The sequence below is a fragment of the Seriola aureovittata genome, chromosome 13, assembly GCF_021018895.1.
Source record: "Seriola aureovittata isolate HTS-2021-v1 ecotype China chromosome 13, ASM2101889v1, whole genome shotgun sequence".
NCBI lineage: Eukaryota > Metazoa > Chordata > Actinopteri > Carangiformes > Carangidae > Seriola > Seriola aureovittata.
In genome coordinates, this window is record NC_079376.1 from 16,291,542 (window position 1) to 16,319,252 (window position 27,711).

The 27,711-nt window shown below is 42.2% G+C and overlaps 2 protein-coding genes across 3 annotated transcripts in view; one reads left to right on the top strand and one right to left on the bottom strand.

The window, feature by feature from the left end:
* Positions 1-836: 836 nt before the first annotated feature.
* eif2ak4 (eukaryotic translation initiation factor 2 alpha kinase 4) lies at positions 837-25,152 on the top strand. Of its 2 annotated transcripts, none has more exons than XM_056392631.1 (39): positions 837-1,205; positions 1,330-1,436; positions 2,326-2,428; positions 2,521-2,694; positions 3,348-3,428; positions 3,530-3,681; positions 3,788-3,888; positions 3,994-4,151; positions 4,263-4,801; positions 5,718-5,833; positions 6,763-6,917; positions 7,047-7,486; positions 7,583-7,655; positions 7,764-7,853; positions 7,932-8,054; positions 8,150-8,254; positions 8,460-8,532; positions 8,628-8,707; positions 8,848-8,949; positions 9,041-9,091; positions 9,194-9,430; positions 10,073-10,148; positions 10,504-10,625; positions 10,898-10,947; positions 11,528-11,696; positions 12,320-12,436; positions 12,567-12,632; positions 12,745-12,915; positions 13,000-13,134; positions 13,402-13,509; positions 13,993-14,121; positions 16,917-17,003; positions 17,176-17,288; positions 17,380-17,438; positions 17,916-18,013; positions 18,777-18,845; positions 19,814-19,858; positions 20,857-20,972; positions 23,647-25,152. In XM_056392631.1, the coding sequence occupies exons 1-39, from the start codon at positions 1,077-1,079 to the stop codon at positions 23,702-23,704; spliced, it is 4,977 nt and encodes a 1,658-aa protein (XP_056248606.1). In that variant the 5' UTR covers positions 837-1,076; the 3' UTR covers positions 23,705-25,152. The 2 variants fall into 2 exon arrangements, with proteins under 2 accessions (XP_056248606.1, XP_056248607.1); XM_056392632.1 differs by having other exon boundaries at positions 8,460-8,523.
* Positions 24,850-27,711, bottom strand: part of crim1 (cysteine rich transmembrane BMP regulator 1 (chordin-like)) — a 44,973-nt gene continuing 42,111 nt past the window's right edge. The window contains exon 15 of the mRNA XM_056392633.1: positions 24,850-27,481. Coding sequence (XP_056248608.1) covers positions 27,287-27,481 — 195 coding nt within the window. The 3' untranslated portion in view covers positions 24,850-27,286. The remainder of the gene's footprint in view (positions 27,482-27,711) is intronic.

Below are 27,711 nucleotides of genomic sequence, written 5' to 3' on the forward strand. Positions count from 1 at the left end.
CTGAAGACAAAAAGTGATATAACTTGTAATTGTACTTTTAAGTCATTTTCTGCAAGAGTTATGAGAACATTTTCATGTAGCTTTTATAAGTAAGATTGCACCGCCTGTTCGTGATACATCCTGCACAAAGTGCGCTACAACAATTCCTGTTAGGCATTTTAAACCTTACAGTAAACACCCGTGTCACCTTTGGTTGGTCAGTCATGCATGTATTCACTCTACAATTGTAATGCTAACATTCATCAGTCTTGACCTTTGACCCTCTCACTGATGCAGGAGCCAGTAAGTTTTTTCTTCTTCTTATACAATCCTACAGATATCATCTTTAGGAATGTATATAATATATTACTTAAATAGAGAACTAAAGTACAATTTGTTATTACTTGTATTTTACTTGCACATTTCCATTTGATGCCATTTTATATTTTTAATTCGGTTCAGATGGAAATGATGTACTTGGATTGAACTAAGTTTGTACAAGGATTTTTCATACAAAACATATAATAATCCTAAAATTATGCATTATTAACCCAGTATATAAAATAAAAAATACTTAAACAACAGTGAAATACTTTATGTTATGGCATCAGTAATACTGATGAAATAATAATAATAAAATTAATAGTCACAGTTTCTGAGTTGGGAACCTTTCTTTTGATACTTGAGGTACATTTTGACAGAGATACTTTTGATCATACAGGATTTTTGGAGTATTTCTGCAGTGTGGTATCTAGACTTTGGCTAAAGCTAAAGGATCTGAAACAAATGCTTCTCTCATTTCCGCACTCTGCTGGCCATTTGGGAGAAACGCAAGCAACGTGATGACGTTTCCTCCGCGACACAACCCTCTTGCAACAGCCATGCGCCACTTGAAACAATGTTATGGTCACCTGTGTGTTAAGTTGGTGATAGCTGAGTAGTTAATAACAGCGAATTGTTTGTGCCTGCTAAAGTTTGGGCGTACGGAGAGACGTAGGGCGGCGGTGAGAGCAGCGTCGGAGCCTCTTCCTGCTTCTGTCTGACGGCTGTGTGAGAGAGACGCGGCAAGAGGACTGCCATGTAGCTGAGGCAGAAGAATGAGCAGTCAGCACACTCCAGCAGATGGGACAGACGACTACACGGTCCAGCAGGAAAATGAACTAGAAGCCCTCGCCTCTATCTTTGGGGATGACTTCCAAGATTTGCGGAACCACGATCCGTGGAAGGTAGCTAGAGGGGTTAGCATTATGCCTGAGTGAGCTCATGATGGGTGCGAGTTGACATATGCCACTGCTACTCTGCATTAAACGGAAGTGATCACCAGTGAGGATTGTTTGGCTTTACTTTCAGGTTAAGAGGCCTCCAGAGGTGCACCTCTGTCTGCGGCCCAACAATGGGCAGGAAAGCTACGTGACTGTGGACTTGCAGGTCAAATGTCCTCCCACATACCCAGACGTGTGAGTACTGACCCCCTGACCTTTGCTATGTATTCTCTATGGCCATTATTGCCACTGCACAGCGAGGCATCCATGCTGATAGTGACCATCAGCTCCAAAAAGTGAACTATCATGAGCTATTCACTATTAGTCTTTCACTGGAATGAAGCTGCCCCCAAATGTCCAAATTCTCATTTGTAGAAACTGAGTCGATGGAGTAAAATGTCATTGCTGATGTTAAAAGCATTGCAAAGTTGATTTATATATTAATCCAAAAAGAGTTTTTACATTCAGATGTTCTAACACTAGAAATAAAATGACACAATATAGCCATAGACCCTTATTTTCTGTCTTGTATGTGAAACATTGTTTTTCTGTCTTGTGACGCAAGACTGATTTTAGAGGAATCTTATAAATGTAATCTAATCTATAAATCCAATCTAACGTAATACTGACACAGTTACTCCAGCCAATCAGGTGTCTTAAGAGCACTGCTGACCAACAAGCAAGTGCCAAACGCTTGTTTACTTTTTCTGTAATCAGATAGTTCCAGATTTAAATTTGAGTTTTGATAGTTTTAGACTATTTTGGGTAATTAGGCAAAGTACATTTAAAGTTGCTTGAATTAACGGATGTTTTTCCACTAACTTATATTATAATGTACTTATACCTAGACAACTATTCATTTTGGTTTTATCCACAAGAGCTTGCATGATTATGAAAGAAATGTAAAAGTTGCTGCATATTTCTCTCCAAAACTGTCTTTAAATGTTCCATGGCAACCGCCCCATGTGCCTGTTGGTAATCGAGGCAGTCAGTACAAAGATCCAGTGTGGAGCTCTAAATGTCGTCTCAATGTTTACTGGTGATCATTCAGTCTTGGTAACATAATATCTTGGTACACCAACAGGCCTCCGGAGCTGGAGCTGAAGAATGCGAAAGGCCTCTCAAACGAAAACCTTCAGACCCTTCAGAGTGAACTCACTCAGCTGGCAGCGGTGCGATGTGGGGAGGTGAGGGAGGACGCACGCACGCACTCAAATAAACAAACACAGACACGCATATACACACAGACTACTATGAACTTCTGTACCTGTCCACCTAGGTGATGATTTACGAGCTAGCGGACCACATCCAGGGTTTCCTGAGTGAGCACAACAAGCCTCCATCAAGTTCCTTCCACGAGGAGATGCTGAAGAACCAGCGGAGGCTGCAGGAGAAACGAGCCCTGGAGGAGCAGCAGAGGATAGACCAGCAGCGCAGACAGGAGGAGGAGATGGTTATGAAGCGACACAGAAAGTTATTCATGCTGGATTAGTTTTATCAGGGGCTGTGTGCTAATTTTACTTCTAAGTGATTTATCAGGCACATTCACAAAGGATCATGAATTTACTCCTGCGGGAGCAAAAAAGCTTATCTTATCTTTCTGCGACTTAAACCAAATCATTAACACTATCACTTTGAGTAAGTAGCAGAATACATCAGCTAATTAATGAATAATGAATTTATTTATTGCCAAATCCCCAGAAATTCTAGTATTTAGTTTCACCGCACACAAAAATGCAGAATAACAACATTTTACTGCACACTTTATTATAATTTATTTGCAAAAAACAAAAAGTTATTGGATTAACAACTAACTAAATAATGATTATATGACAAATCACGCACCTCGTTTATATATCCTTAAATAACTGAACCACCAACAACCTACAGACATTCTGGTTTAGATTAGATTAGATTAGATTAGATTAACTTTATTAATCCCACAACTGGGAAATTCATTTACCACAGCAGAAAAATAAACATCTATAGAATAAACATCTATGGAAATATACAACAAAAATATACCAAATATACACTAATAAATACAATATACACAATATACACGATATTTGAACAGGATGTGGACTGTATTTTTCACCCTTTTAGGAAAAAGAAATTATGGCTGAAATCCAAAGAAGAGAGGAGGAGAAGCGAGAGGAAAAGAGAAGAAAGGAAATAGCCAAACAGGTGCCCGAGTCACACAGTTTCTACTGATTTCCATAGAAAAGCAGTAAAGCTTGCAAGTTTGTAGGTGTAATGCTCCTTTTCTGTGGCGTTAAAATTCACAGGAGCGCCTTGAGACTATGGAGCAGCCAGTCCTTGCTAACTCTTCCCTGTTAGGGAAGAGCCCACCCAGCCCGGGCGGAGTTCCTCCTGAACTGATCGAAGCAAAGAAAGGAGTCGGTAACCGCCGACGGACTACCTCGAACACACGCCACAGGTGCACAGCTAGCTACCTGAGCACATTCACATTCACATGTGCAATAAAATGCTTCTTATGTTTTTAAGAAGTTGGGAGAGTTGAAGGGTTTGGTCTGTTTCAACAGGCGTGACACCGTTAATGAAGACAACCATCGCTCGCAGGAGCTTCTTCACTTCAGCAGCAGCACTTTTGGAGAACTTGTTGTCCACAGAGGGAAAAGTTTGGGTGAGATTTGTCTGATACGATGCAGCTGTTATGGTGCATTGTGGCTTAACATCGCCGCCACTTAGCTGTTTGGTACATTTGTAACTGTGTTCATGTTTCTGACAGGTGAAAGCGACAGGCTCGGCCGTAACGTTTATTATGGATTTGAGGCAAACTCAGGAGACTTTGCTGTGATCTACGAGTGGTCGCTGCACTGGAACAAGAAGATGGGCAAATTCTTCACCAGCCAGGAGAGAGGAAAGATTGAGAACTGTAAAAAGCAGGTAAGTAGAGAAGAAGCAGTAAAATTAGGTCTATTATGTCTGAAAGCCATATCCAGTATAATGTATACTTGCTTAAAACAGCCACAAATTACAACTCGAATTCCTGTGTAGATCCACGGGGCAGAAAATGAGTTAAACTCCCTCCTGAAACTGGATCACCCCAACTTGGTGCACTACAAGGCGCTGAGCTCTACCGAGAAGGAAGACTGCATCATGGTTAACCTGCTGGTGGAGCATGTTTCTGGGATCAACTTGAACCAAAGTCTCCTCAGCCACACCCCAGTACCTTTGGATAAACTTTGCCATTACACGGCGCAGCTGCTGGCCGCTCTTGACTACCTTCACTCCAACTCTGTGGTCCACAAGCAGTTGGGGGCCTCAAGTGTGCTGTTGGATCCCGAGGGCAGTGTCCGATTGACTGATTACAGCTTATCGAAGAGATTCGCTGACATCTGCAAAGAGGACATTTTCGAACAAGCCCACGTGCGTTTCTCTGAGGACACGGTGATGCCGACGAAAACGGGCAAAAAGGGGGACGTGTGGAACCTGGGGCTGATGCTGCTCGCTCTGAGTCAGGGGAAAGAAGTGAAGGAGTATCCAGTGACGGTTCCACCCAGCCTGCCTGCTGACTTCCAGGACTTCCTCCACAAGTATGTATGGACGGGACACCTCGCCAGATTCTTATACGACTTCACCAGAGTTGTAGTGCTGACCATTTTCCAATGCTTACTGCAGTGTTTTTGATATCTGTTTTCTTCGGCCTCCAGGCAAACAATGTGCACACACATTATTATTGCGTGGAAATGCAAATGTACTGTTTTTGATTTAAAAAGTCTCTACATTATTTCATAGGGCTGCAACCAGTGGTTGTTTTCATTATTGATTAATCAGCCAATTATTTTCACAATCAGTGGATCAATAATAGTATCCCAGAGCCTAAGGTGACATCATTAAATGTCTTGTTTGTTCTCACCAACAAAAGTATTCAACCTACCACAATGTAAGCAAGAAAGGCAGCATATTCTCAAATTTGAGAAGCTGGAACCATCATATGTTTGGGATTTTCTCTTGAAAAATGACTTCACCAATGAATCAATTTCAAAATAGTCACATAGTTGATTTTCATAGCGCGCAGAGATGAATGGAAACCAGAGAGTGCCTGGAAGGGAGGAAAAATACATTCAAAACGAAGACTTTGCCTTGGAAAGTGGTTAGCAGTAATTTGAAGCATATGTGATTTCCTGTAAATAGGCTAAACATGCAACAACACTGGTTTGTTCCTTTAGGTCATAGTGTTTTATTGCCTGTCTGTCTGCTAACACTGCTGGCTCTTTAAAAATGGTTTTCAGTTTAAGTTGATTTATACATAGTTTTCATCACAAGAGAGGCTTCACTCCAACAAACTAACTCATTCAGATCATAGGATACAGTGTGTCTGCTTTGTGTTGTCAGCTGACCACAAGCACAGTGTGGATTCGTACAATGGAAGGGATTTTTCCAGGTCAGTGACAGAGCTTTCTGTCCAGTGGAACTGTCCGTTACACTGTATGTGTCTCTGTGTTGTAGGTGTGTGTGCCTGAATGACGCTGAACGTTGGACTGCCCAGCAGCTGCTGGACCACTCCTTCCTCAAGCCTCCTTCACCTAAAACGATGCCACAGTCCCAGGATGCCAGCCCAGAAGGTGATAACCACACCTCCGTGGACAATGTGTAAATGAGGTGGACAAAATAGTAGAAACAACTTTGAAATAAGTCAAACAAACCCACTGAGCACAACCAACCATAAGGATTTCATGTGAACTAGACTTGAAAAAGCAAGTGAAGTACAGGTTTCTGCAAAAAATTAACATTATTTTGAAGAATTATTTACTTGAACTGCAGCCAATTAACTCTTTTCAATCTTAGGGGTACAAGCAGCATATGCGTTCTCTGTGGAACTTTTCTGCAACGTTCTCTAGATGGTAGATGTTCAAGGAAGTCCAATTTCGCAATAATGTAGCAATTCATGCATATGATATCTAAATGCTCTTAAGCTGCTTGGACTCTGTTAACAATTGCTTGCAGGTCAAGTTGTTTAATGTGTTTATTCTTTTGATCATGTAGTCTATAAAATACACAGTGGACAGTGAAAAATATGCATCATAATTTTACGGGACCTAAAGTGTCTTCAGAAAGCTTATTTCCTCAAAACAGAAGTCCAAAATTTAAAGAAAATGTATTTTACAGTGATTGAAAACAGATAATTGCTGCATCCTCATAATTGAAAAGCTGAAAACAGAGAACATTTTTCTTGGATTTTGTTGGGTTATCAAAATTATTTGTCAGTTCATTTTCTGTCAGACAAGTAATCGCTAAATTATGCATTTATAGTATTTATTGCAGATTTATTGTACTTTATTTAAATCAATCAAATGTACAGGTGTCTTCATTTTCAGTAGAAAAGTTAGTAGTTGTCAGTAGAGTTGATCCCATTCTCAAATCTCAGTGATATCATACTGTTGGAGAAATCATAGTGTAAACAAGAAGAAAATAGATGAATGAAAGAAATTTCTTGGGATCTTTCACTTAAGAATCTAATATTTCGTCTCTTTTTTTTTTTTTGTCATCTCAGATCTCGCTGTGGACTTTGCATCATCAGTCATCCCACGGAGTCACATCCTCAGTGCTCCATTCAGCTCTGGGGTGCAGAGGCAGTTTTCACGCTACTTCGATGAGTTTGAGGAGCTGCAGCTTCTGGGAAAAGGAGCCTTTGGTGCTGTAATTAAGGTAGTAATTTCCCTGCTTTACTTCATTCCTACAACAGCTTTATCATGAGACGACATTACACTGGCGAGACAGCTGGCTGTGATTTCATAGTGTCCACTGTGTCACTCCTTCCCTCTCCTGCACCTCCAGGTTCAAAACAAACTGGATGGTTGTTACTATGCTGTGAAGCGCATTCAGGTCAACCCAGCCAGTAAGCAGTTCAGACGGATCAAAGGCGAGGTGACGCTGCTCTCGCGCCTCAACCACGAGAATATCGTCCGCTACTACAATGCATGGATTGAGCGGCATGAGACGCCCTCCACGGGGGTGCTGAGCAACACCGACAGCTCCGAGCTTCAGAGCACGGCAGACAAGCCTCCTCGGGGCAGAGATCCCCCGCGGTGCCTCAACGAGCTCGGCCTCCCCGACAACGTGGAAGACGTCGCGCCGCCTCCGGCCCTGTCGAGCTCTGTGGAGTGGTCCACCTCCATCGAGAAGTCCTCCAGCGCCAAGTGTAGTGGACACCAGTCTAGTGACGATGAGGATGACGACGATGATGATGAAGAGGATGTGTTTGGTGCCTCTTTTTTGTAAGTTTTTTTTATTTCCTTGGTGAGACTTGCTCCTGCTCAAACTATTGATTCACCACTTGTTTTTTTTTTCTTGTTTTTTTTTTTTGCATTTAGGCCATCAGATAGTGACTCGACGAGTGACATCATCTTTGACAATGGCGATGAAAGCACAGATGAGATGTCGCAGGTTTGAATATTGACACTTCATTATTTCTATATTCTGTTGTTTGACTTATTTAGTGTCTGCATTTTTCACAGTGTAAAAAAAACAAAACATTGATGTGTCCTTCCTCAGCTTGAACCAAGCAAAAGGCCAGTGACTGAAACAACGGAGAGCATGGACTCAGATCGACCTCTCCTCATAGCACATTACTTGTACATACAAGTAAGCTTCACCTCAGTGCTCCATTTCTACCACTAGAGGTCTCTGTCTCACATATAACGCATGTGTTCTCCCTGACAGATGGAATACTGTGAAAAGAGCACTTTAAGAGACACGATAGACCACGGCCTGCATCAGGACCAGACTCGGCTATGGAGGCTGTTCAGGGAAATACTGGACGGCCTCGCTTACATCCACGAGCAGGTACTGTACATCAGTAACATAGGCATTAACAACAAAGAAGCAATGATTCAATGGCCCATGATCAAACACAGCTCTTTCTGCTTCTTCTCCGCAAGGGGATGATTCACAGGGACCTGAAGCCTGTCAACATCTTCCTTGACTCGCAGGACCATGTGAAGATTGGAGACTTCGGCCTGGCTACAGACCATCCTGCTAATGTGGTATGCAGTTAACGGCTTCGCCCCACCGCTGACGAGGCCCGGGTGAAGCCGTTAATTTGATAGATTTTCTGTGAAGCGCTGAAGCTATGTTGCTCTGTATCATTGCTTTACTTAACATTTATTCAAACTGTAGCTTTTATAAAGATGTAGAAACACAATAATGAAGATTTTATGAACCTGTGGAGAAAATGTTGATGTCTCACAGGCTGCAGGTAAATTTGAGGTGGAGGAGAGTTGCTCTACAGTGATGCCCAAACCGGACCCAACAGGTGCAGATGGTTAGAGCACATACTGTGACACTGACCTTTGATAACTGTGGTGCCTGATTTAGATGTTTCAACGCTTCGTGTTACTTTTGTATCACTGTCTACAGGTAACATGACAGGCATGGTTGGGACTGCCCTCTACGTCAGTCCGGAGGTTCAAGGAAATACAAAAGCCACCTACAACCAAGTATGAATTAAAAATCTTCCTCTCTGCGTCAGTTGATAACAACAGTAATCTGGCCAGATACAGTATAGTTTAACATTGTGCAGTGTGACATCTGTTTGTCTTTGAGTTTTTTTAATGCTTCTTTATTGTTCTGTCCTCAGAAAGTTGACCTGTTTAGCCTGGGAATCATCCTCTTCGAGATGTCCTACCGGCCGATGACCACCGGGGCCGAGCGCATCTCTGTCCTGAGCCAGCTACGCGTGGTATGTCCATTTTTAGAGCTACGGATAAACAGGGGAAATGATTTAAGACGTGCTGGTCTTCTTACTCACCTCATCTCTTTTCATGCTGCAGGAGTCCATCATCTTCCCTGAGGACTTCACTGAGTATGAGCAAGGAACACAGGTGAGGCATGGCTGTACCACGCAATTGATAGGGATCTTTTTTTCCCCTCCCTAAAAGTCTAGTCTTACAGTAGAAAACCTCTGTGTCTTTTTCTTCTATCAGAGGAAGGTGATACAGTGGCTGTTGAACCACGACCCGGCCCTGCGGCCCACCACCCAGGAGCTATTGAAGAGTGAGCTGCTGCCTCCGCCTCAGATGGAGGAGTCAGAGCTGCACGAGGTTCTGCAGCACACTATGGCCAATATCAACGGCAAGGCCTACCGCACCATGGTGGGCCAGCTGTTTGCTCAGAACACCTCGCCCGTCATAGATTACACCTACGACATAGATCTTTATAAGGTATGGGTATTGCTTGAGTTGACCGTGCTTTTGACACTTTTATGGTTTTTTACATGTGGCCATACTGTAGCGGTTTTGTGTTAGACATAGGACTCATATGAGTGTTTTAAATGTATTTAAATAGAGTGTGTGTGCTTTCTTTGGTATTGAAAACTAGATTTTTGAGAATTCAAGAGCACATTTTCTCATTAAGAAAAAAATTTAACAAATTTTACACAAAAGCAAAAGCCAAGGTCATGTGTCTGACCTTTGAAAATGTAGGGTTTCACTTGACTTTGGTAAAAATAGAATTTATTAAATGTGCCACTGACCTTAAAGACACAGGTAAGAGTGCATCATCTTCTTGGTGCTTGAGTTTATTTGAGTGTTTGGGTGGGCACCCATAGAACCACAGTTTATTATTGTTGAAAAAGCCAACTCACGCTATATAATCTAATTTCTAATGGTTTGGGTACCAATCTGAGAAAATTCTACCTGACTGTTTCCCATCTCTGCCTTTAGATGTCACTGCAGACATATGAATGGCTGCACCAACCCCTCCTTGCATCTGGTCTGTATATAACAGAGCAGCAGAAGGCCTGTTGGTGCTTAATCGATGTCTCCTGATCCCTAACAGAGAGTGTTTGTTTGGTCTCCCTCCAGGGCAGCTTCAGCTTCAACAGTGCCAAATTGCAGCAGCATGTGTATGAAACAATCACAAGGATCTTCAAGAAGCATGGTGAGTGCACTACGCTTGTTTGATGTGTGTGTGTGTGTGTGTGTGTGTGTGTGTGTGTGTGAGTGAATTATACTTTGCTGCAAACTACTTGGACTCCTGACCCGCTGTAAGCCCGTTTTTAAGGACCCCAACATCTGCTCCAGTGAGTGGCTGCTAAACAATAAGTGCACTGTTGAGCAGATCAGATTCTGTGCAGGTGCAAGTGTTATTTTTGTGCACACACTGCTGATGATGTCCAGCTGTACTTATTTGTTTATTCTCACTTTGTATCTGCTTACATGCATCAGTTCTTTTTAGGTTGAGGGTTATGTTATCTTATGCAGATGTTGCATTGATACACAGTGTTTGTCTTCAGGTGCGGTGCGTCTCCAGACACCGCTGCTCCTCCCCAGAAACAGGAAGTTGTATGATGGCAGCGAGCTGGCCTGCTTCATGGACCACAGCGGAATGCTGGTTACACTGCCCTATGACCTTCGCGTGAGCCTAACACGCGCACACATATATAACACACACATGCAGGTGTGCATGTCTGCACTTGCACACAAATACTAATTATCGGACTATTTGCATCAGCAAATGCAAACACACACATAGTGTGAGGCTGCAATCAGCAGCTGCCTTAAGATCCTGCTACCTCAGGAAACCCTGAGGACTAAATGGTTGTTTCCACACTGTGATTGATTACAGCCTGGTATGCAATGACTTCACTGTCATTATAAGTTCACCCAATGTCTCTCTTTTCACCTTAGATGGCGTTTGCAAGATTCGTCGCCCGCAATAATGTAACGCATCTGAAAAGGTAGAATTCTATTATATGATCTATGAACATGTACTCATGCCAGCAATGCTTTATTTATCCATTAGTGATAATAACGACTATTTGTACAGCAATAGCTCTTTTCAAAATGGCCTTACAATGTCCTCTGTAAACAAGTTAATTATGTGACTTGCTTATTGGTAACTTATAAATGTTACTGTGTGTTTTACATTATAAACTAAGAGACTAAATGGCTAAATTCAATACACTATTGTGTTTCGTTCTTTTCGTTTTACTTAAAAGATCTTTTAATATACAGTAAGTAATTACAATAATGAAGTTTGTGATCTCTTTGTGATGAAACCTAGAGCTGTAGGGTTTCTTCACTGTATTCATGTTGGAGAATTGGAAGTCCAGTCTCCACAAAATAAAAGTTCTTCAGCTTTATCACCAGTCAGGCGTGTGGTCAGATTAACTGCAGCATCACCTGACTGTCTTTTTGACTACCTTGAACAAAAACCCAAATAATTATGGTAAAATGATCCATTTTCTGAATCTCTTGAGAGACCTGATATTCACATTGAGAATAAACACAGTGCGTCTGTGCATCATCTCGCTGTAGGTATAGCATCGAACGCGTGTTCCGCCCCAGGAAGCTGGATCGCGCGCACCCGAGGGAGCTTCTGGAGTGCGCTTTTGACATCATCACACCCGTCACCAACAGCTTGCTCCCCGATGCTGAGGCCATTTACACCATCTCTGAAATAGTCCAGGAATTCCCTGCTCTTCAGGTTAGACACACACACACACTGACTGCCTGTCTTTGAAATGTTCCAGTGAAGTGACAGTTTGTGCTGTGCTGCCCCGTCTTGACTCACTTTCACAGGACAGCGTGTTGACGGGCCGGATGCATCATTGTTCTTTATTTTCCTACGGATGCCACCATTGCGCCCAGTCCTGTTGTTGTTTTTTTCCTGTTTTACTTCCCCCTCACATTCCTAACATACCAAAGTGTTTATAATCCTGACAGATTTACACTGTATTTATTATTTACATAGTAAATATGTTATGAGCGGCTCTGTCCACTTCCTTCCCTCCCTCCCAGTACAATCCATTTCCTGTCTACACGTCCCAGCACTGCGTCAGTCTCGGGTCGCAAGCATTCCTGTGCATGTCGTACAAACCAAGTCAACCTTGGGTCTACCCTCTAGTTCATCCCTCACAGATCCTCTCCACCAGCCAGCTCTTTGTGTGAAAGCTTTTAAGAATATGTGAGTCAGACGGAATGAGAGAGCAGCCGAACATAGCAGTCATTATTCACTGAGGCGCTCATTGTACAGTAGTGCTCTTGGTAATGTCAGTAATTGCGGCCGAGTGGGTTAAAGGTCTGTTTGCGTGTGTTTTGTAACCGCAGGAAAGGAACTATAACATTTACCTGAACCACACCAGCTTGCTGAAGGCTATCCTGCTCCACAGTGGAGTCCCTGAGGACAAACTGAGCCAGGCCTCCAGCATACTGTGTGATGCCATGGTCAGTGCAGGTCACACGTGCATTACAGATGTTGTGCACATTGTGTTTAAACATATAAAGTAGTGTGTTTCGCCCCAAATATGGTAGTATAACATTTCTATGACCTTTTCTTTTTGTGTATTTGCTTCAGAGTGAAAAGCTGACCAAACGTGAGGTGGAGGCAAAGTTCTGCAACTTTTCACTGTCAACCAACAGCGTGAGTGTCCACCGGGAAGCATGAACCTTCTGTAAAAACAAGCAGCCGTGCAGCAGCACACTTGTATTCGCTCATAAACATCCAGGTCTCTCCTCCTCTCTCTTGCTTCCAGATGCAGACACTGTACAAGTACATAGAGCAGAAGGGGAATCTGCAGGACCTGGCGCCACTCCTGACATCGCTCACCAAACAGAAGACCGCCGTCAGCCAGCTGGCCAAGCAGGGCCTCAAGGACCTGGAGGAGCTCACAGTGCTTCTGCGCAGACTGGGAGTTAAACTGCAGGTGATTTTAAAAGTCTGAATAAATGCAGGTTAAAAGAAAGTGTTCGTTTTCTTTCCTCTTAACGTGGATGCATCCCCTCTGTAGGTGGTGGTCAACTTAGGCTTAGTGTACAAGGTGCAGCACCACTCTGGGGTCATCTTCCAGTTTGTGGCTTTCATCAGGAAACGCAAGCGGACTGTACCAGATACAGTGGCTGCTGGAGGACGCTACGACCACTTGGTAGGTTTTTACCGTCATTCATCCACATTCCACATATTAAGACTCATAAATAAACTGGCTTGAAGTCATGGCAAAAATTTGCAGCTATTATTTTCTGTGGGCAAAACTTTTCCTTCCACGTATGCATGTACTGTATGTGAACCATATTTCTTCCTCCCCAAATATAGGTCTTCTGTCTGTATTACATTAATTCCATATGATGCAGTGTTGGTGATGCAGTCTACGTGGTATCCTCATGCGGTTTGTTCTCTCTGCTGCTGCTGTTAGATCCTGGAGTTTAGAGGGCCGGCTTCCACCGCACCAGTCCTCTCTGCAGTAGGGGCCAGTGTGGCCCTGGACAAAGTCTGTGCTGCTATGGCCAACATGGAGGAGCCGGTGAGAGAGAGAGAGACAGAGAGAGAGACACACACACACACACATACACACACACACACACACACACACACACACACACACACACACACACACACACACACACATACACGCATGCTGAGATCTGACATTCTTGATCATTGCAATGAAGGAGCAGCAGACAGAGTTTCATATTTAATGATGCCTTTGTACAGCAGTCGGCCGCCACACAGCCACTTTTAGAAACATGTTAATAACTATGATCACTGTGACTCTTGACGCCATGGAGTTATTTTTGGAGTAGCATCATGTTCTATATTCCAGATTCAGAATGAGAAGTGATGTGCCCAGAAAACTGCATATAATTTGAAGATGAAGACGAACCTTGAAATGGCTCATTTATTACAAACGTGTTGTTTTAAAACAATTCACTACACCTCTCAGTATTTGACCGTTTTTTTTTTTTTTTTTTACATTCTCTGTTTTGTTTTTTTTCCTCTTCATCAGCCATCAGTGAGCTCCTGCGATGCCCTCGTGGTCCCAGTGGGGCATTCTTCAATGTCCAATGCCATCGACGTTGTGCAGAAGCTGTGGAGCACTGGCGTCTCTGCAGACATCGCCTACGATGTCTCACAGGTTAGGTCCTGCATTCACTGTCTGACTGGTGTCAGTTTGGAAACCCAAATCATGCCAGTTTTGATTTTTCTTGTTGACAAAGTTATGTTTACATCCTGTGTTATGAACCAGAATGCATTGTTTGTATCCTTGAGGTCATAAAAACCTGCGTTGTTTACAGTTATTTTTGCCACCTTGCCAGTTCTGCTGCATCGCTTGTTTTCTCAGAACATTAACAGCTCCTTTAGATAAGGGAATAGCGTGAAATCATTAGCCATAAAAGCTTGTAGTCTTTATCTTTGTTGTTCAAGAATTTTTTTTTTTTCTTGTCAATGATTGACCAAAAGATGGAACAACATTTGTGGTGGTGAAAGCATTATTGACAATATGAAACATGCAGAGAGTCGACATGTGCATAAGCGATATTGCAGTAGAAATGCATAACAGCTACTTAAACCCTAGTTAAGTAAGAGCCATTAAGGCCAAAGCCCAAATATATCTCAGCTAAAGGAAGCAGAGTCCACTTCTCACTAAGTCACTCCCTTTCTGTTGCTTCCGGACTTGTGAAAGAGAAAAAGAAAATAAATCTACAAAGAGGATTTGGGTAGAGCAGCACTCTCTACATGTATTAGCTCAAGCAGAAAGATTTCAATGAGTTTGTGTTCATCCACTAATGATTATGTAACTGAGCCCTCGTGTTTGCTGCATGTGTAAACTCAATCTTGTTTGTGAGTTTTTATATCCCTGAATAGCCCCCCCCCCCCAGACTTCTTGTCTTACCTGTAGTAACCTCATCCCACCCACAGAGGGCAACACCTGACTTCCGTTCTTGAGGAAAAAGCCCCTCATCTGTCAGCAGCAGACTTATCGTGAGCGGATCAGAAATAGTGAACATCATAGTGATCGAGCTGCGGTTGCGTTTACTTGGAACAACACAAAATCATCTGTTATACAAGCTTCTAATAAAGTTATTTGAAGAACTCTGGGTAGCGTAAACCGTGCTGTAATTAGAGAACAAACGAGCTGAGATCAGTCCCTTCAAAGTGAACTTATTTATCCTCTGGTCCAAAACTCCAGATGTCATGCCTCTGTCACATTCTGCATGTTTATGTGACAAACTGATCTCAGCCCTGTTTCTCTGTGTGTGTGTTTGTGTTAAACGCCCTCGCTGGCGTAGACCTGTGCCCACATTTTTAATAATCCTTGATTTTTCCTCCCTTTACTCTTTATAATGTCTTGTTGTTTTAACTTTCCCCTTCTGCAGTGGTTAAGTGTTTGCTTTAATGGTCTTCATTGTCTTTTGTTCTGGCCCTGGACAAATGTGATTCGCTGCCTTCTTTTCCCCTGAGCCCTTAGAAGCAATTAGGAAAGGTTGGGTTTGGCATTAAGTTCCAGATTGTCAATGGTGTTTGTGTGCGTTCTTGATTATGTATGCAGGCCGGTGCCTTGACCAGTGGCGAGATCGGTTGAGAACGCCTTGTTCGGATCTCCTCACTGGACTTTTTGTTAACACCTTTCACATGCTGGCCTCTTAACAGACGGAATCTGCAGCTTTAATTCATCCTCGGGAGACGGTTCCACTCTTTTAGCTTTTATTAGCCAAATATGGCAAAGCCCTTCCACATGCGGTCAGCTAAGGCGCACGGCCCAGGGCTGCCCATTGGCCTCCAGGCAGTGACTTCCCTTTGACTTAATTTGTTCTGTCATTGAGAAAGTTGTAAGAAAAGAGGAAGTTTTAAGGCTTACATGATGGTGTGTCAAAGTGATACACACACACACGCACACACACACACACACACACACACACACACACACTTGCCGTACACTGCAGGGTTTGTCTGTAACACTGTTAGCTCCTCTTGCAGAGAAGCCAAAGTGAAGTTAATGAGAATAAATTGGGCTGACCCAAACATGTACATACTGTACATACACACTGTCATGGTTGAATGCATTACCTGAATACACATTGGCTTTGGTTGTGAGCCCCAGTACAGTGCACACTCTTTTTGTTCCAAGCCAAACTCTACTTAAACTGAATGACTGCTGCTTTAGCAGAACCTTTGGGGGACGAGTTCAGAGCACTCATCTTTAAAGGTGCTATATGTAATTAATTGTGTTTTTATTGCCAATGTGTGAATGGATTGTAGTGTAAACCGATTTCCTCGGTTGCCTTTAACAGTCCGTGGACTCATTCCTCTTTAAAGGACTCAGGCTGAATTTTCTGAGTAAAACCAGGATGTGATGTTTATGCTAGCTCCCAAGTGCCTTGCCTCAGTGCCTTGTCTCTTTTCCACTCACCTACACACTAACAGTGTGCAACACACGCTAAAGTTACCTTAGAAACATCTAACCAGTTCTTTAGGACTTGTTACTTTGTAGATTTAATGTGCATTATATCCAGTCTGACATTACCTATCCCACAAACATCATCTGTTTATAATTCATGCTAGTTTACGATCATTGTTTTCTCAATGCTCGCTTGCGCCTAACTACACACTGCAAGCACGCGAGCGAACACAGGCCACCGGTGTCATTTTTCCTACCTTCGTGCTTTAGGAGAGTGGTATCTCAGCTATGCTTTTTTTTCTCACCCTTTCAGCGAGCAGATCAGTCACCATCCGACATGCAACTGTGACACTTTAATTCCCAAATTCCTGTAGCTTGTAATACGTATTAGAACCTCTTGTCTTGTCTTGTAAACGCAACTATGGCTGAAGCTCTTGTCAAGCGACAGTCGCCACCACCTGCTCCCGGCAAGGAACCACGTTCGGCTGCAGCGAAAAATAATTCAGCCTTTTGTGTTTTTGTCTGTTCAGTCTCAGGAGACGTTGTTGGACCACTGCAGGCTGGCTGGCATCACCTGCATGGCTCTGGTGTCTGACAAGGAGGGAAACTATGTGAAGGTGAACCAGCCTGTCAATACAGTACTGGAAATTCTTTGACTAGTGTTTAAAAAAAATAAGCAGCCTTCTTCACTTAAGAAAACAGCCTTTCAGTTAGTACCATTGCAGATCACTGTGCTTTCAAAACAGGGTTGAGCTGAGAGGCAGATTTCAATTCATTTTCTGTCCTCAGGTAAAATCATTTGAGAAGGACAGACAGTCCGAGAAACGGATTCCTGAGTCGGACTTGGTGGACCACATCATTCAGAAATGTCGGACCAAATTCTGTGAGGAGAGAAACATCAGGTAAAGAAATCACAGTTTAAAGTGGCGCTCAGATGTGTGTTTATGATGTGAAGAGGTTGTTCTTATAAATGTTGTCCTTGTGGTCCTGCAGAGAAATCTCTGAAAGCATGTCTCTTCAGAACCCCAAAGGATCCCTGCTCAACACCACAGGTACTGCACTCCGCCCTGTCTGATTACCAGCTTACTCTTTACAGTCAGCTCCTATGTGCTGTATATTTGTAACTTTAAAGCCTTAGTGCAGCATGAAAACAGTCAGCCCTCTGTTTCCGTACAGTTGTGCTTTGACTCCACCAAAGTGCTGCATGTAGTTAAAGTGTTATATTATGAGTAGAGAACTCTGTAATGAATGTGGTATCTGTAAAGAATGACTGATCCTAGTGTTGCATTTAGACCTCTGGCATTTAACAGATTTTGTTACGCAAAGTAACGAACAAATAGAAGAACGAGCTCAAGTGTTAAATTTCACACCACTTCTGGCACAAACACACAGGAAGCCAACAAACAAAAGTGAACAAACAGTTTTCATTGGTATCATGACTCTAATTAACTGTTAGATACTGGAAATGTAAAAGGTCCTATAGTTGGATAAAATGTGGAAATGGTCCTTTTTTTTCTCTCTCTCTCTAGGCTCTTCAGAGCAGCATGGAAGCGGCGGCACCATGAATGTGAACGTCATCAGCCCGGAGAAGGTTTCCTCCAGCACTAGACGACGCTATGAGACTCAGGTTTGTGATGTACAAACACACACACATACATACAACACGCGTTGGTCTATAGCTGTGTGGACACTCATTCACATAATGCCTGCTCTAACCCCTTACCCTAACCTTAATCGTCACGACTTAATGCCTCATCTCAAACGTCATCTTAACCTTATCTTATTAGTTTATACAAAATAACTGTTGCCATTCAGACAACACCGCAGTCTGTACCTGCACCTGCTCATCTAAACATTTCTCTCCAGCACCACAAGTTGACAAAAAGTCCATGGAGTACCTTAATAGACAGTGTGCATCATAAAAGAAGTATCCACAGCAACATTGGGTTTTAAAAAGCTTTTCCCTTTCTCTCAGTTTCAGTCATTTTTGTGGCGAAAAAGGATTTTAAAGTGAAAACTGACTTTAAACTTAAGTAGTTTTTTTTTTATACCTGCACTCTGCTTTATTGGAGACCACTAAGGGAAAACTGTAATGCAGGATATACAGTACTTGCCTAATTCTGTTTTATGTTGCGTCCCTGCATAGCAGTATTCTCTGTGTGACCGTCTTTTCTTCTTCTTTGTGTGACTTTGCGTGTCTGTCCTAAACATTGTAGCATTTGCCATAAAGAATGTGGTGCCTGTAAACTTGAGGCCTGGCCTGTTGTTTGCTTATAAAACGCATGTAAAGACGGGTTTTTTTTTTTCATGCTATTTTATTTGATCTTGGGAACAGTTATTATTTTCTTCCACCCTTTTCCTTTGTTTCTCTCAAAATCTCTCTTTTTCAGATCCAAACCAGATTAAAGAATCTTGGTAGCAATTTGCAAAACAAGAGCAATGACATTGAGGTTCTGGCGGTAAGTCATTTGTTTGTTTACCCCATTATCCCTCCCAATCCCAGCCCCCCCCCCCCTTTTTTTTTTCTCTTTCTCGCTCTCCCACCTTATCTCTTGAATTCATGTGTGAAATCACAGAGCGAGGAAAAGGGCTTTTGATAGCTAAAACAGTAAACATCACTGGGAGCAGCCCTTTTATAGTTATATGCCTTGCGCTAAAATCCCCAGCTGGAGGTAAGATGGCTGTGAATCCATTCCACTGGCTACAGAACAATGAACACTAAACAGAAGGCAGCCAGTGTGCCATTTCAGCCGATGTAAATGGCTGCCATATTGAGTTTATTTGTGGTTGCACTGTAGATTTATGGCCAGATATACTCGATGTAAATCACCCCTGCTTGTCTTATTTACCATATTGCAGCATATTCAGAATACATTTGTCATCCCTGTCGGGGTCTGGATCGCATCAGCGACACAACAGTAAATACGAGTTATTGAAACATAACAGCCATAATCACCTTGATTCTGGTAGGCAGTTACACAGGCCTGTAACTCTTCATTGGTGCATGTTGGCACATGTCATGAACCTGCGTGTTTATCAGTCAGACTGGAACACAACAGTATTCATTTTCCAATGATAAACCCGGGAGGTCATTAGTCCATTCCTGGAAAAGGGGCATGGAGCGCTTTCAGGCCTGGTGAGAGCATTGTGAAAGCTGAATTATGAGTAATTTTCTGATGCTGGAGTGGCCTGGATTATCTTGTGTTGAAAGAATTACACAACCTGTTGGGCAGCGGGTGCAACGGTTGGTATTATTAGTTTGGTCATGACTGCAGTACTCGACTGTAATGTGGCCTCTTCCTATCAAAATGCGTAATATGTTGTTGTTCTGTACAGTATGTGGAATTGTTGCAGAGTGAGATAAGGCTCCATTGTGTTTCTATGTAACCTTGCTTGTTTTGTTTTTTTTTTTTTTTATATCCCACAGGTGGACCTGCTGAAGGAAACGCTGATCAACTTCCTGTCTCTGGAGGTCAGTGCCTTGTTGGCTTCATCAAGAACATTGCAGAGTTAATAAAAAGCTGCATTGTAATCAAGGGTGGGAGGAGGTTGGGAGGGAGGGAGTGAGGGAGGGGGGGGAAGTGGAAAGAACAGCCAATAGAGGTCAGGATTCGAGACAGGAAGAGGGGATCCCGTCTCCTCCCTTACAGTCCTGTCTGACGAGGAGTGGCGTGAGGGAACACCCCGGCCTTTTTCCACAGCCAGGGAGACCTGTTAGAGGGTCTAACTTATACTCTGTTTACAAGGCTCACATATGCAACAGACACGCAATACGGTTAACAAAACTCACACATAAGAGGGTGTTAATATTCACATTCCAAACTCCTGACCAAGACTGCACTCATAAAAAGCTGGGTTCCCTTCAATGTAGGTTTAAAAAAAAAAAAAAAACTTTAATTATATTGTGCTGAGAAACATGAAGAAAATGCTCTTAACACTGCTGTTATATAAGCAAAAGCCTCCACTCTATAAATGAATGGGCCACCTATATAGTCAGCGCCTCACAGCACATGTGTCAAAGAAAACACGTTTGTTATATAAAACGCATGACAATACACAGTGTGTATAGCCAGGCGTGCAGGAAAGGCCTGTTTTAGATATGGCAAATTACCTCAAGCCACACAAGGAACCAAAGAAATCTATAAACCCACTGTAGCTTTGTAGCTTCACTGCTCTGCTACACTTGACATGCAAAAATATACGCTAAGTCTGCATATGAAAAACTGCATTCATTCTTACAAAACGCAGTCTGCTTTTTGATTCTGCAGTCTGAACAAACATAGAAAATGACAGCTCGCAAGGCATGTCGTGGGATTGGCGCCACAATTTCTGACAGTGAAAACAAAACTGTGCCGGGCTTTGTTCGATGTCAGTGAGTTTGGTGTATGTTTTTGCAGCATTTTGTCACATAGCCTTCACTCGTACTCATTGTGTTGTGGTAACCTCTGCTCTTTCTCTTTTATTTTCTAGTTTGACAGTGAAGAGCAGTTCAACAGCAGCGTGAAGACTCTGCTGTCTCGTCTCCCAAAGCAGCGCTACCTGAAGTCCATCTGTGATGAGATCCACAATTACAAAATTGCAAAAAGGTGCGTTTGCATGTGTGATTTGGGGGCCTTTTGCATGCAATGAAATTCTTGCACATTTAGTAATGTGTCTTGCCAAGCCTCGCTAGTTATCATATCATTATTTAATGAGAATGAAACTGAAGAGTCTGCAGCCATGCTAGTGGCTCTGTGAGCCTCTGCAGTGGTGATTTGAGCTAAATGCTAACATCCATGTGCTAACACGCTAACAGTTTCATGTTATAGCATTGCTAGATTTGCCACAAAAAATTGCAAAATGTACAAATTGAAATTTCATCAACAAGTTTATTATAACTCATCCTTTGGGGAACATGATTCTCTGAACCAAATTTGATAGCAATCTGTCCAAGTTGTCAAGAAAGTTCACACAAAACCATAAATGTCAAAGTCAGTGGGATTCATTGTTTGGGGACCATGAGTGTCCATACAAGATTTTGTGTCAATCCATCAAATAGTTCTTGAGATATTTCCAGATTTTAATGAATAAAAGAAATTATTTCTATGTGGAAGAACACCTGAATGAATCTGGAACAAGTCAGGAAATGAAAAAACGAGGAAATGAAGGAAAGACGAGATTTAAATAAGGGAAAGGACAAGAACCCAAAAGTGAAAATTGCTCTTTCCCTTTTAACATACTCGCCCTTAGTGTCAAATGTTTAGCGTTTAAGTTTTTCCCCCTCAAAAGTAAAGAAACAACAGCAGCTTGATACTGCACAGACATTTTCCGAACAAACAGTTATGAGACATCCCGTCTCAGCGGGAGCCCTCGTGGAAGATGAGCCACAGACCCACAGCTTCGCCTCTCTGCGCACTCCCACATTTCCTTCCACTTCTGACTTGTTATTTTTATTAAAATGAAACCCGAGGCAAACTGCGAAATACATTAAAGACCACTTAGAGGCAAACCTCCTTTTACGGGCAGCTGCCACTCCAGTGCTCCCACCAAGCCCACACACTCCAGGTGTAACAGTGACAGTCAGCCCTTCAAAGAGAGCTGTTAGACGGATAACTACCGCCTTGCAGAACATTAAATCCTCAGTTGATCCCATTTCCTGAGGTGAAATCTTGAGAAGGATTTTCCTTGTTTGGTCTTCTGATGTCTGTGTCTTAACACCCAGTTTGATTGACACCGAGATTGCAGCGCAGGCAGGGGGGGGGTTAACTTCTTCCACTACTGTGGTTGTGGATGGAGCGGCGGTTAATATTCCCAAGCTCCCCAGCAAAATGTTTTTTTCAAATCCCAGACTAAATCCTCAGTGTTTGAGCTTCTCATGTTGTGATGCTAGTGAATGCCCATAGAGAGCAACCCTGTGAGGGATTCAACGGATTTTCTCTCTCATGAATGAGAAGGTAACAAAAAAAAATAAATCAAAGCCCCTCTTTCTGCCTTCCCATCTCCCTTTCCAGAGCAGTTGGTTTTAATTTCCTGTCTCTGCTGTGTGTTTGATTTGCCATTGAAGGCGGGTGGGGGGGGTCTTTACTGATAAATGAGCGTCGTGGAGGCAACAATGGATACATTCAGCATGTGTTTTTATACGCTTGTTTGGTTGTTTTCGTCAAATGTGGGGCAAAGGCAACTAAGGCCAGATGACTGAGCTGAAGGGCCCATGTAGTAACCTGGCAGCAGTAAGACCATAAACTAAACTTATCCCAAGGGCTTTGTGGTAAGTGAGCTTTCCCCTTAGCCGAAACCTTAGTGGGCAAGTCCTGCACGTTACCAGGATGGTTGTATGGTTAGAGTTGGTTGTGTGAGGATTAAAATATTGTTCATTGACAATAGAACTCCATATCTATTCAGTTTGTGTTTAATTATAGTGAACAAGAGTCTTTTGCTGATGTGAGGTGAACATATTTGTTGTTTTTTTCTTTTGTGTGTGCCAAGTGGGATATATTGGAGCGCTCCAAAATAAAAATCCCAGTTTCCCATTCCTGATTACGACTTGGACGTTGATGTAATTCTGTTTCCAAGTCAGAAATTCAAAATTACGATCATGTGACATGAACATGGCATTAGGCACTGCTTTGACTAAATGCTAACATGACTCACATTGACAATACACGTTTTGTATGTGTGTAAAATTTACTATGTTCACCATCTTAGGGTGCTAGCATGCCAACGTTCGCTAATAAGCATTGAACACAGTACAGCTGAGGCGGATGAATGTCAGTAGCTCTGCAGGTATTGGACAAATTGAATATTTGAGCCGATGATGCAGACAGATGAAAAGTTGAGGAATCCTCAAAGTGATAACAATTTAATGACAATCTATCAAATAGTCACTGAGATATTTCAGTCTGGAACAATGTTATGGACTAACCAAACAACAGACTTCACCATCCGCTACACTAGTCTGGCCAAAAAACTGGAGCGTAAGTGATAACTTTATAAAAATATTTTTATAATAGTGATTTTACCTTTTCAAGTATGTAGGAAATGTTCATTTCTACACTGAGTTTTGTGACTTTCTTACCCTGGACATGGCTCTAGGCAGGGTTGAATCCTGTGTTGTTTCAACGGGACTGACCTCCTAACCTAGACAAATCTAAGACCTTGGAAACCCTCTCGGCTGAATTTCATTGCCCTAATTTTGAGATGCTCCATTTGGAAATCCTCCACAGCGGGTTTTTGTTTTTCATGTTGTTTTAAATCTTTAAACTGACAGATGTCCTCTTGCAGGGTGGCTGTGGTGGTCCTGTACAGCTACAAGGACGACTACTACAAGATCCTGCTGTGAAAACCGAGGTGTTCTACTCACCTGTTCAACTGGGGACAACTAGCTTTGCTGAAGGCTCAGTGGACTCTGAGAATATTTTCATCCATTGACCTACAGAATCTGCTGGAAGACTGACTGATTCATACCTTTCCATCCGGATAATGTGAGCCCCAAAGACTTTTTTTTTTTTTTTTTCAAACCATGTTGAATAGTAACTGAGCTATTCAACCCAAACTCCATAACCTTCCCAAAGTTCCAGTGTTTTGTGGTCTTCTTAAGACAAAAGTAGAAAAGAGGTTTACCGGACTTTGCCTTAATAGAACTGTAGAATTTGAGAGAGAAAGGGCTTTTTACTGAAGACTACGTGTCATGAATGCAACAGTTTTACATTTCTAATTAGCAACAAGATGGATAGTAGGAATAAATCGCTTTTTTCCCACATGCTGTGATGTGTGTTTTTAAATGTGCATGTGAGAACACAGCTGTTTGGGTCTTAATGGTCTTGATAATATGTGCACCTCGCAATCATATCTATATATACTGTGTATATATGTAAAATCACGATCTAATGATAATTATGAATCCAGTTATTGCTCAGTTTATTTTCAATAGTCAAAGCTTTGTAGGATTTTACATTTTCAAGGTCTGGGAAACTAACCCTACTGTTTGCTTAATTGATCCTTCTGGAAAAGCTTCCTTACCTTGAAGTTTATGAGCAAGCTTTGACGGACAAGTCAAAACAACAGTGCAGTGAGGACTGCACTGAGGATTATCCAGGTTTCCAGCTTTGGCTGGTTGTCTTCGTGTTTTCCGGTGTTTTATTAGCCCATTGAATAGATGAGAGGTCTACTTGCTCTTCGCTAGCACTCAAATCTCAAAGGACCCCTCCCCTCCTCAGAAGCAAGCCACCAACACTAAACACATCTGCTTGTGCTACTGAGATAAGAGAACAACCATGGTGAGAGAAAACGATCAGATTTAAAGCAACTACGAGAAGACAAATTCCCATTTGGAGCAGAAGTCCAGGACCAGATGTGCGTGAGTCTACAAATCTGCGAGTGAAGTAAAAACCACTAACAGATACCATGTTGTATGACATCACTGCACTTTGGGGGGACGTGCTGCTCCAACCAAGCTTCAGTATCATTGAAATTCAGTGCGGCCACTTTGGTTCACACATTTATTTTTCAAAATAAGTGTAAATGTTACAGTTCATCATCTAAGAAACATATTTACAGGGTCTGCAACAGTGAAATAAATAAGGTTGTATAGAATATAGCAGATAGAAATGGTAAATGATCTACATTGTACAGCAGCTTTGGCTACCAAAAGTTCATTTTTCAAAAAGAAAAAAAAAAAAAAAAATCTCAAACTATAGTTTAGTATTAATAAATAAAGCTATGTGAAAAAATAAATAAGGTACTCTTCTGCTCTACTAATTTAAACTACTTTTTTTTTTTTTTTTTTTTTTTTTTACACATAGAAGAACAAAGAATTGCGTAAGTTTTTACAGTCACCTCTTCATTTTAAAGCACATGGTCATGATTCAGACAGACACAAATCTACTGTTACTAAAACACTTCAATATTAATTGGTCTCCAACCAATTTTGGCATCAGAATGGTCTTTGTATTGAGAAATTGGCAATGGATCGAGAACTCTGATCCAAAACCTTTTTTCCTACAAAACCTCATTTTGTTTCGTAATGCTGCTCAGATTCCATCCTTCTCCGTACTGATCAGATTGGTGCGGAGCCTCTAGCTGCAACAGCGTGTTCACTTGAGTGGTTTAAGTGGTGTGCTTAATATGCCTATCAAATCCCTGATTAGGGCCTTTATCCCTTCAAGAATCCTGCAGTGGGCTTTCTAAAAAACACTGGCTCCAAAGAAAAGTGCTATGTCTCTTTAACATGCTCTGATGTTGTAATGTGTACCATTATGTACAGTTACAAACAGGCTCCCCTTCAAATCTCTTGTCCACGCATCATATAATTCACCAGTATATGAAGAGCTGATGAGAACCATCAGTGGCAATCTGTTCATCTTAATGATGGGTGAATAAATTACTGTTTTGTTTTTTTTTAGATTCCTTGATATTGGCTAACACACTTAATAAATGAAACAAGATAACAAAGAAAAAGCATTAAGGCTATAGAATTAAGGCTTAAAAAAGAATGATAACTAACCATCACTAACATTCGGTGTGAACAGTAGCTCCACCACACACACACACACACACACACACACACACACACACACACACACACACACACACACACACACACACACACACACACACACACACACACACACAGACAGACACAGACAGAGCTGTGAATGAAGTTAAGAAGTGAGGCATGGCATGATATCAAAGCCATTCCACACCGGTCCAGATGAAGCATCTGGCACCATTTTCTCTCGTCTACTGTCAATAAAATGACATTCACCCTGGATGAATATCACTCCGCTTCAACTCGACTGATTTTTTGATGAATTACAACTGACAGGGCTGATTCCTTCTGGAAGGAGCCCGGTTCAGATGAGGCTGAGTGGGAAGTTGAAGATGATTAGCTGCTGAATGGTTGACCAGTCTAGAGAGAGAATTCACGTTTCCTTCGTACAATTGTGGTTTGATGTTGGGGTTTTCTGGATGGAATGACTCGGGTCATTTGAAGGTAGAAACAAGGCTTTTATATGGGAAGCGTGTCCTTCCTTGAACATCCTGATGGTGGGGAATGTTTAGATGGGCATTTTCAAAATAATTCAATCTGGCCCCATGGAGACACCCATGATAGAAAAAAAAACAAGAGGTGGCCAATAACAACAAAAACTAATACAAATACTGTAGAAATATACAAAATCTAAGATGGAAACCACACATTCTAAAGCAGGGGTTTGGATCTGGGGGTCTAAATAAAGCCTGTTGACTTGATTTGGCTGCTGAACTCCATTTGATCCAACTGGATTATCAGTTCCTTTGGCCTCCCTGCTGATGATGATGATAATTACATCCATGAAGCACTGCTGCACTCAGGGGTGGGGCTGGGGGGGGGGGGGGGGGGGGGGGCAGTATCCTCTCCATCCCCTTTTAACTACAGCCCAAACCCCTGTCCTAAAGCTTTTTATGCTCCTCTTACTGCTTCCAAGTTCCAGTTTCAAAAGGAGGCAATATTAAGCAATAATATTACAATGTTCACAGTCAAAGTCTGATTCTGACAGAGGAGCCTCTCTAGCTGCCTCCTTCTCTGTTTTAAAGCAGAGCCCAGAGTGGCTGTGTCCTTTACATGTCCACCCGTCCATCCACCTCTCGACGTCTCACTCCGCCCAAAATAAAATAAAAAAATCAAAAAAAAATAAATAAATAAAAAAAAAACAAAACAAAAAAAAAAAAAAGGGTCCAAACACAGAAGAATATGGACACATGATAAAAGAAACAGAGGTCGCTTGCTTTGTCTCTTGTAAAGCATCCTCGGTTTTTACTGTCACACAGAGAAAAAAGGGTGGGAACGTGGTGGTGCCCGCGAATCACCTCGGATACAGCAGTTGAGAGAGAGATTCGGAGGTGCCGGACAGCTCCGATTTGCAGAGTCTGAGTGGTGTGTTTTCTAGCGCGACGTCCAGTCGTTGCCCATGCTCAGCTTGGCCCTGGGGATGGTCATCTTGTCCGCGCAGGGGGAGCTCATGTCTGGAGAGAAGTGGATGATGCCGCAGTCGTTCTTCACGTTCTGAAATTTGTTCTCCTTGGAAGGCTCCATGTAGACCACTGAGTTCTTGTTTACATGCTTCTTTAGGATCACCGTCTAAGGAGAGGAAAGAAAAATAAATTAGAAAATCAATTTTAGATTGAAACCTGTTGATAACGTAGGTTTAGGCAGCACATACTCCTGAAATCTTGCTAATTAATATTAGCTTGCTCTTGTTAAAATAACAATTCTGAAAACAATCCCTACCACAATCTCATTTCATGGTGGAGTTGTAGATTTTATGACAGACATGACCTTGTTCCAGTTGAAAGTGCAAGGCAAAGGTA

Excerpts from the sequence above, each read along its gene's own strand:
- eif2ak4 (XM_056392631.1), top strand. The coding sequence starts at position 1,077 with ATGAGCAGTCAGCACACTCCAGCAGATGGGACAGACGACTACACGGTC. Across the intron at positions 3,682-3,787 it reads ACCTCGAACACACGCCACAG|GCGTGACACCGTTAATGAAG; the intron begins GTGCACAGCTAG and ends CTGTTTCAACAG. Across the intron at positions 19,859-20,856 it reads TCAACTTCCTGTCTCTGGAG|TTTGACAGTGAAGAGCAGTT; the intron begins GTCAGTGCCTTG and ends TTTATTTTCTAG.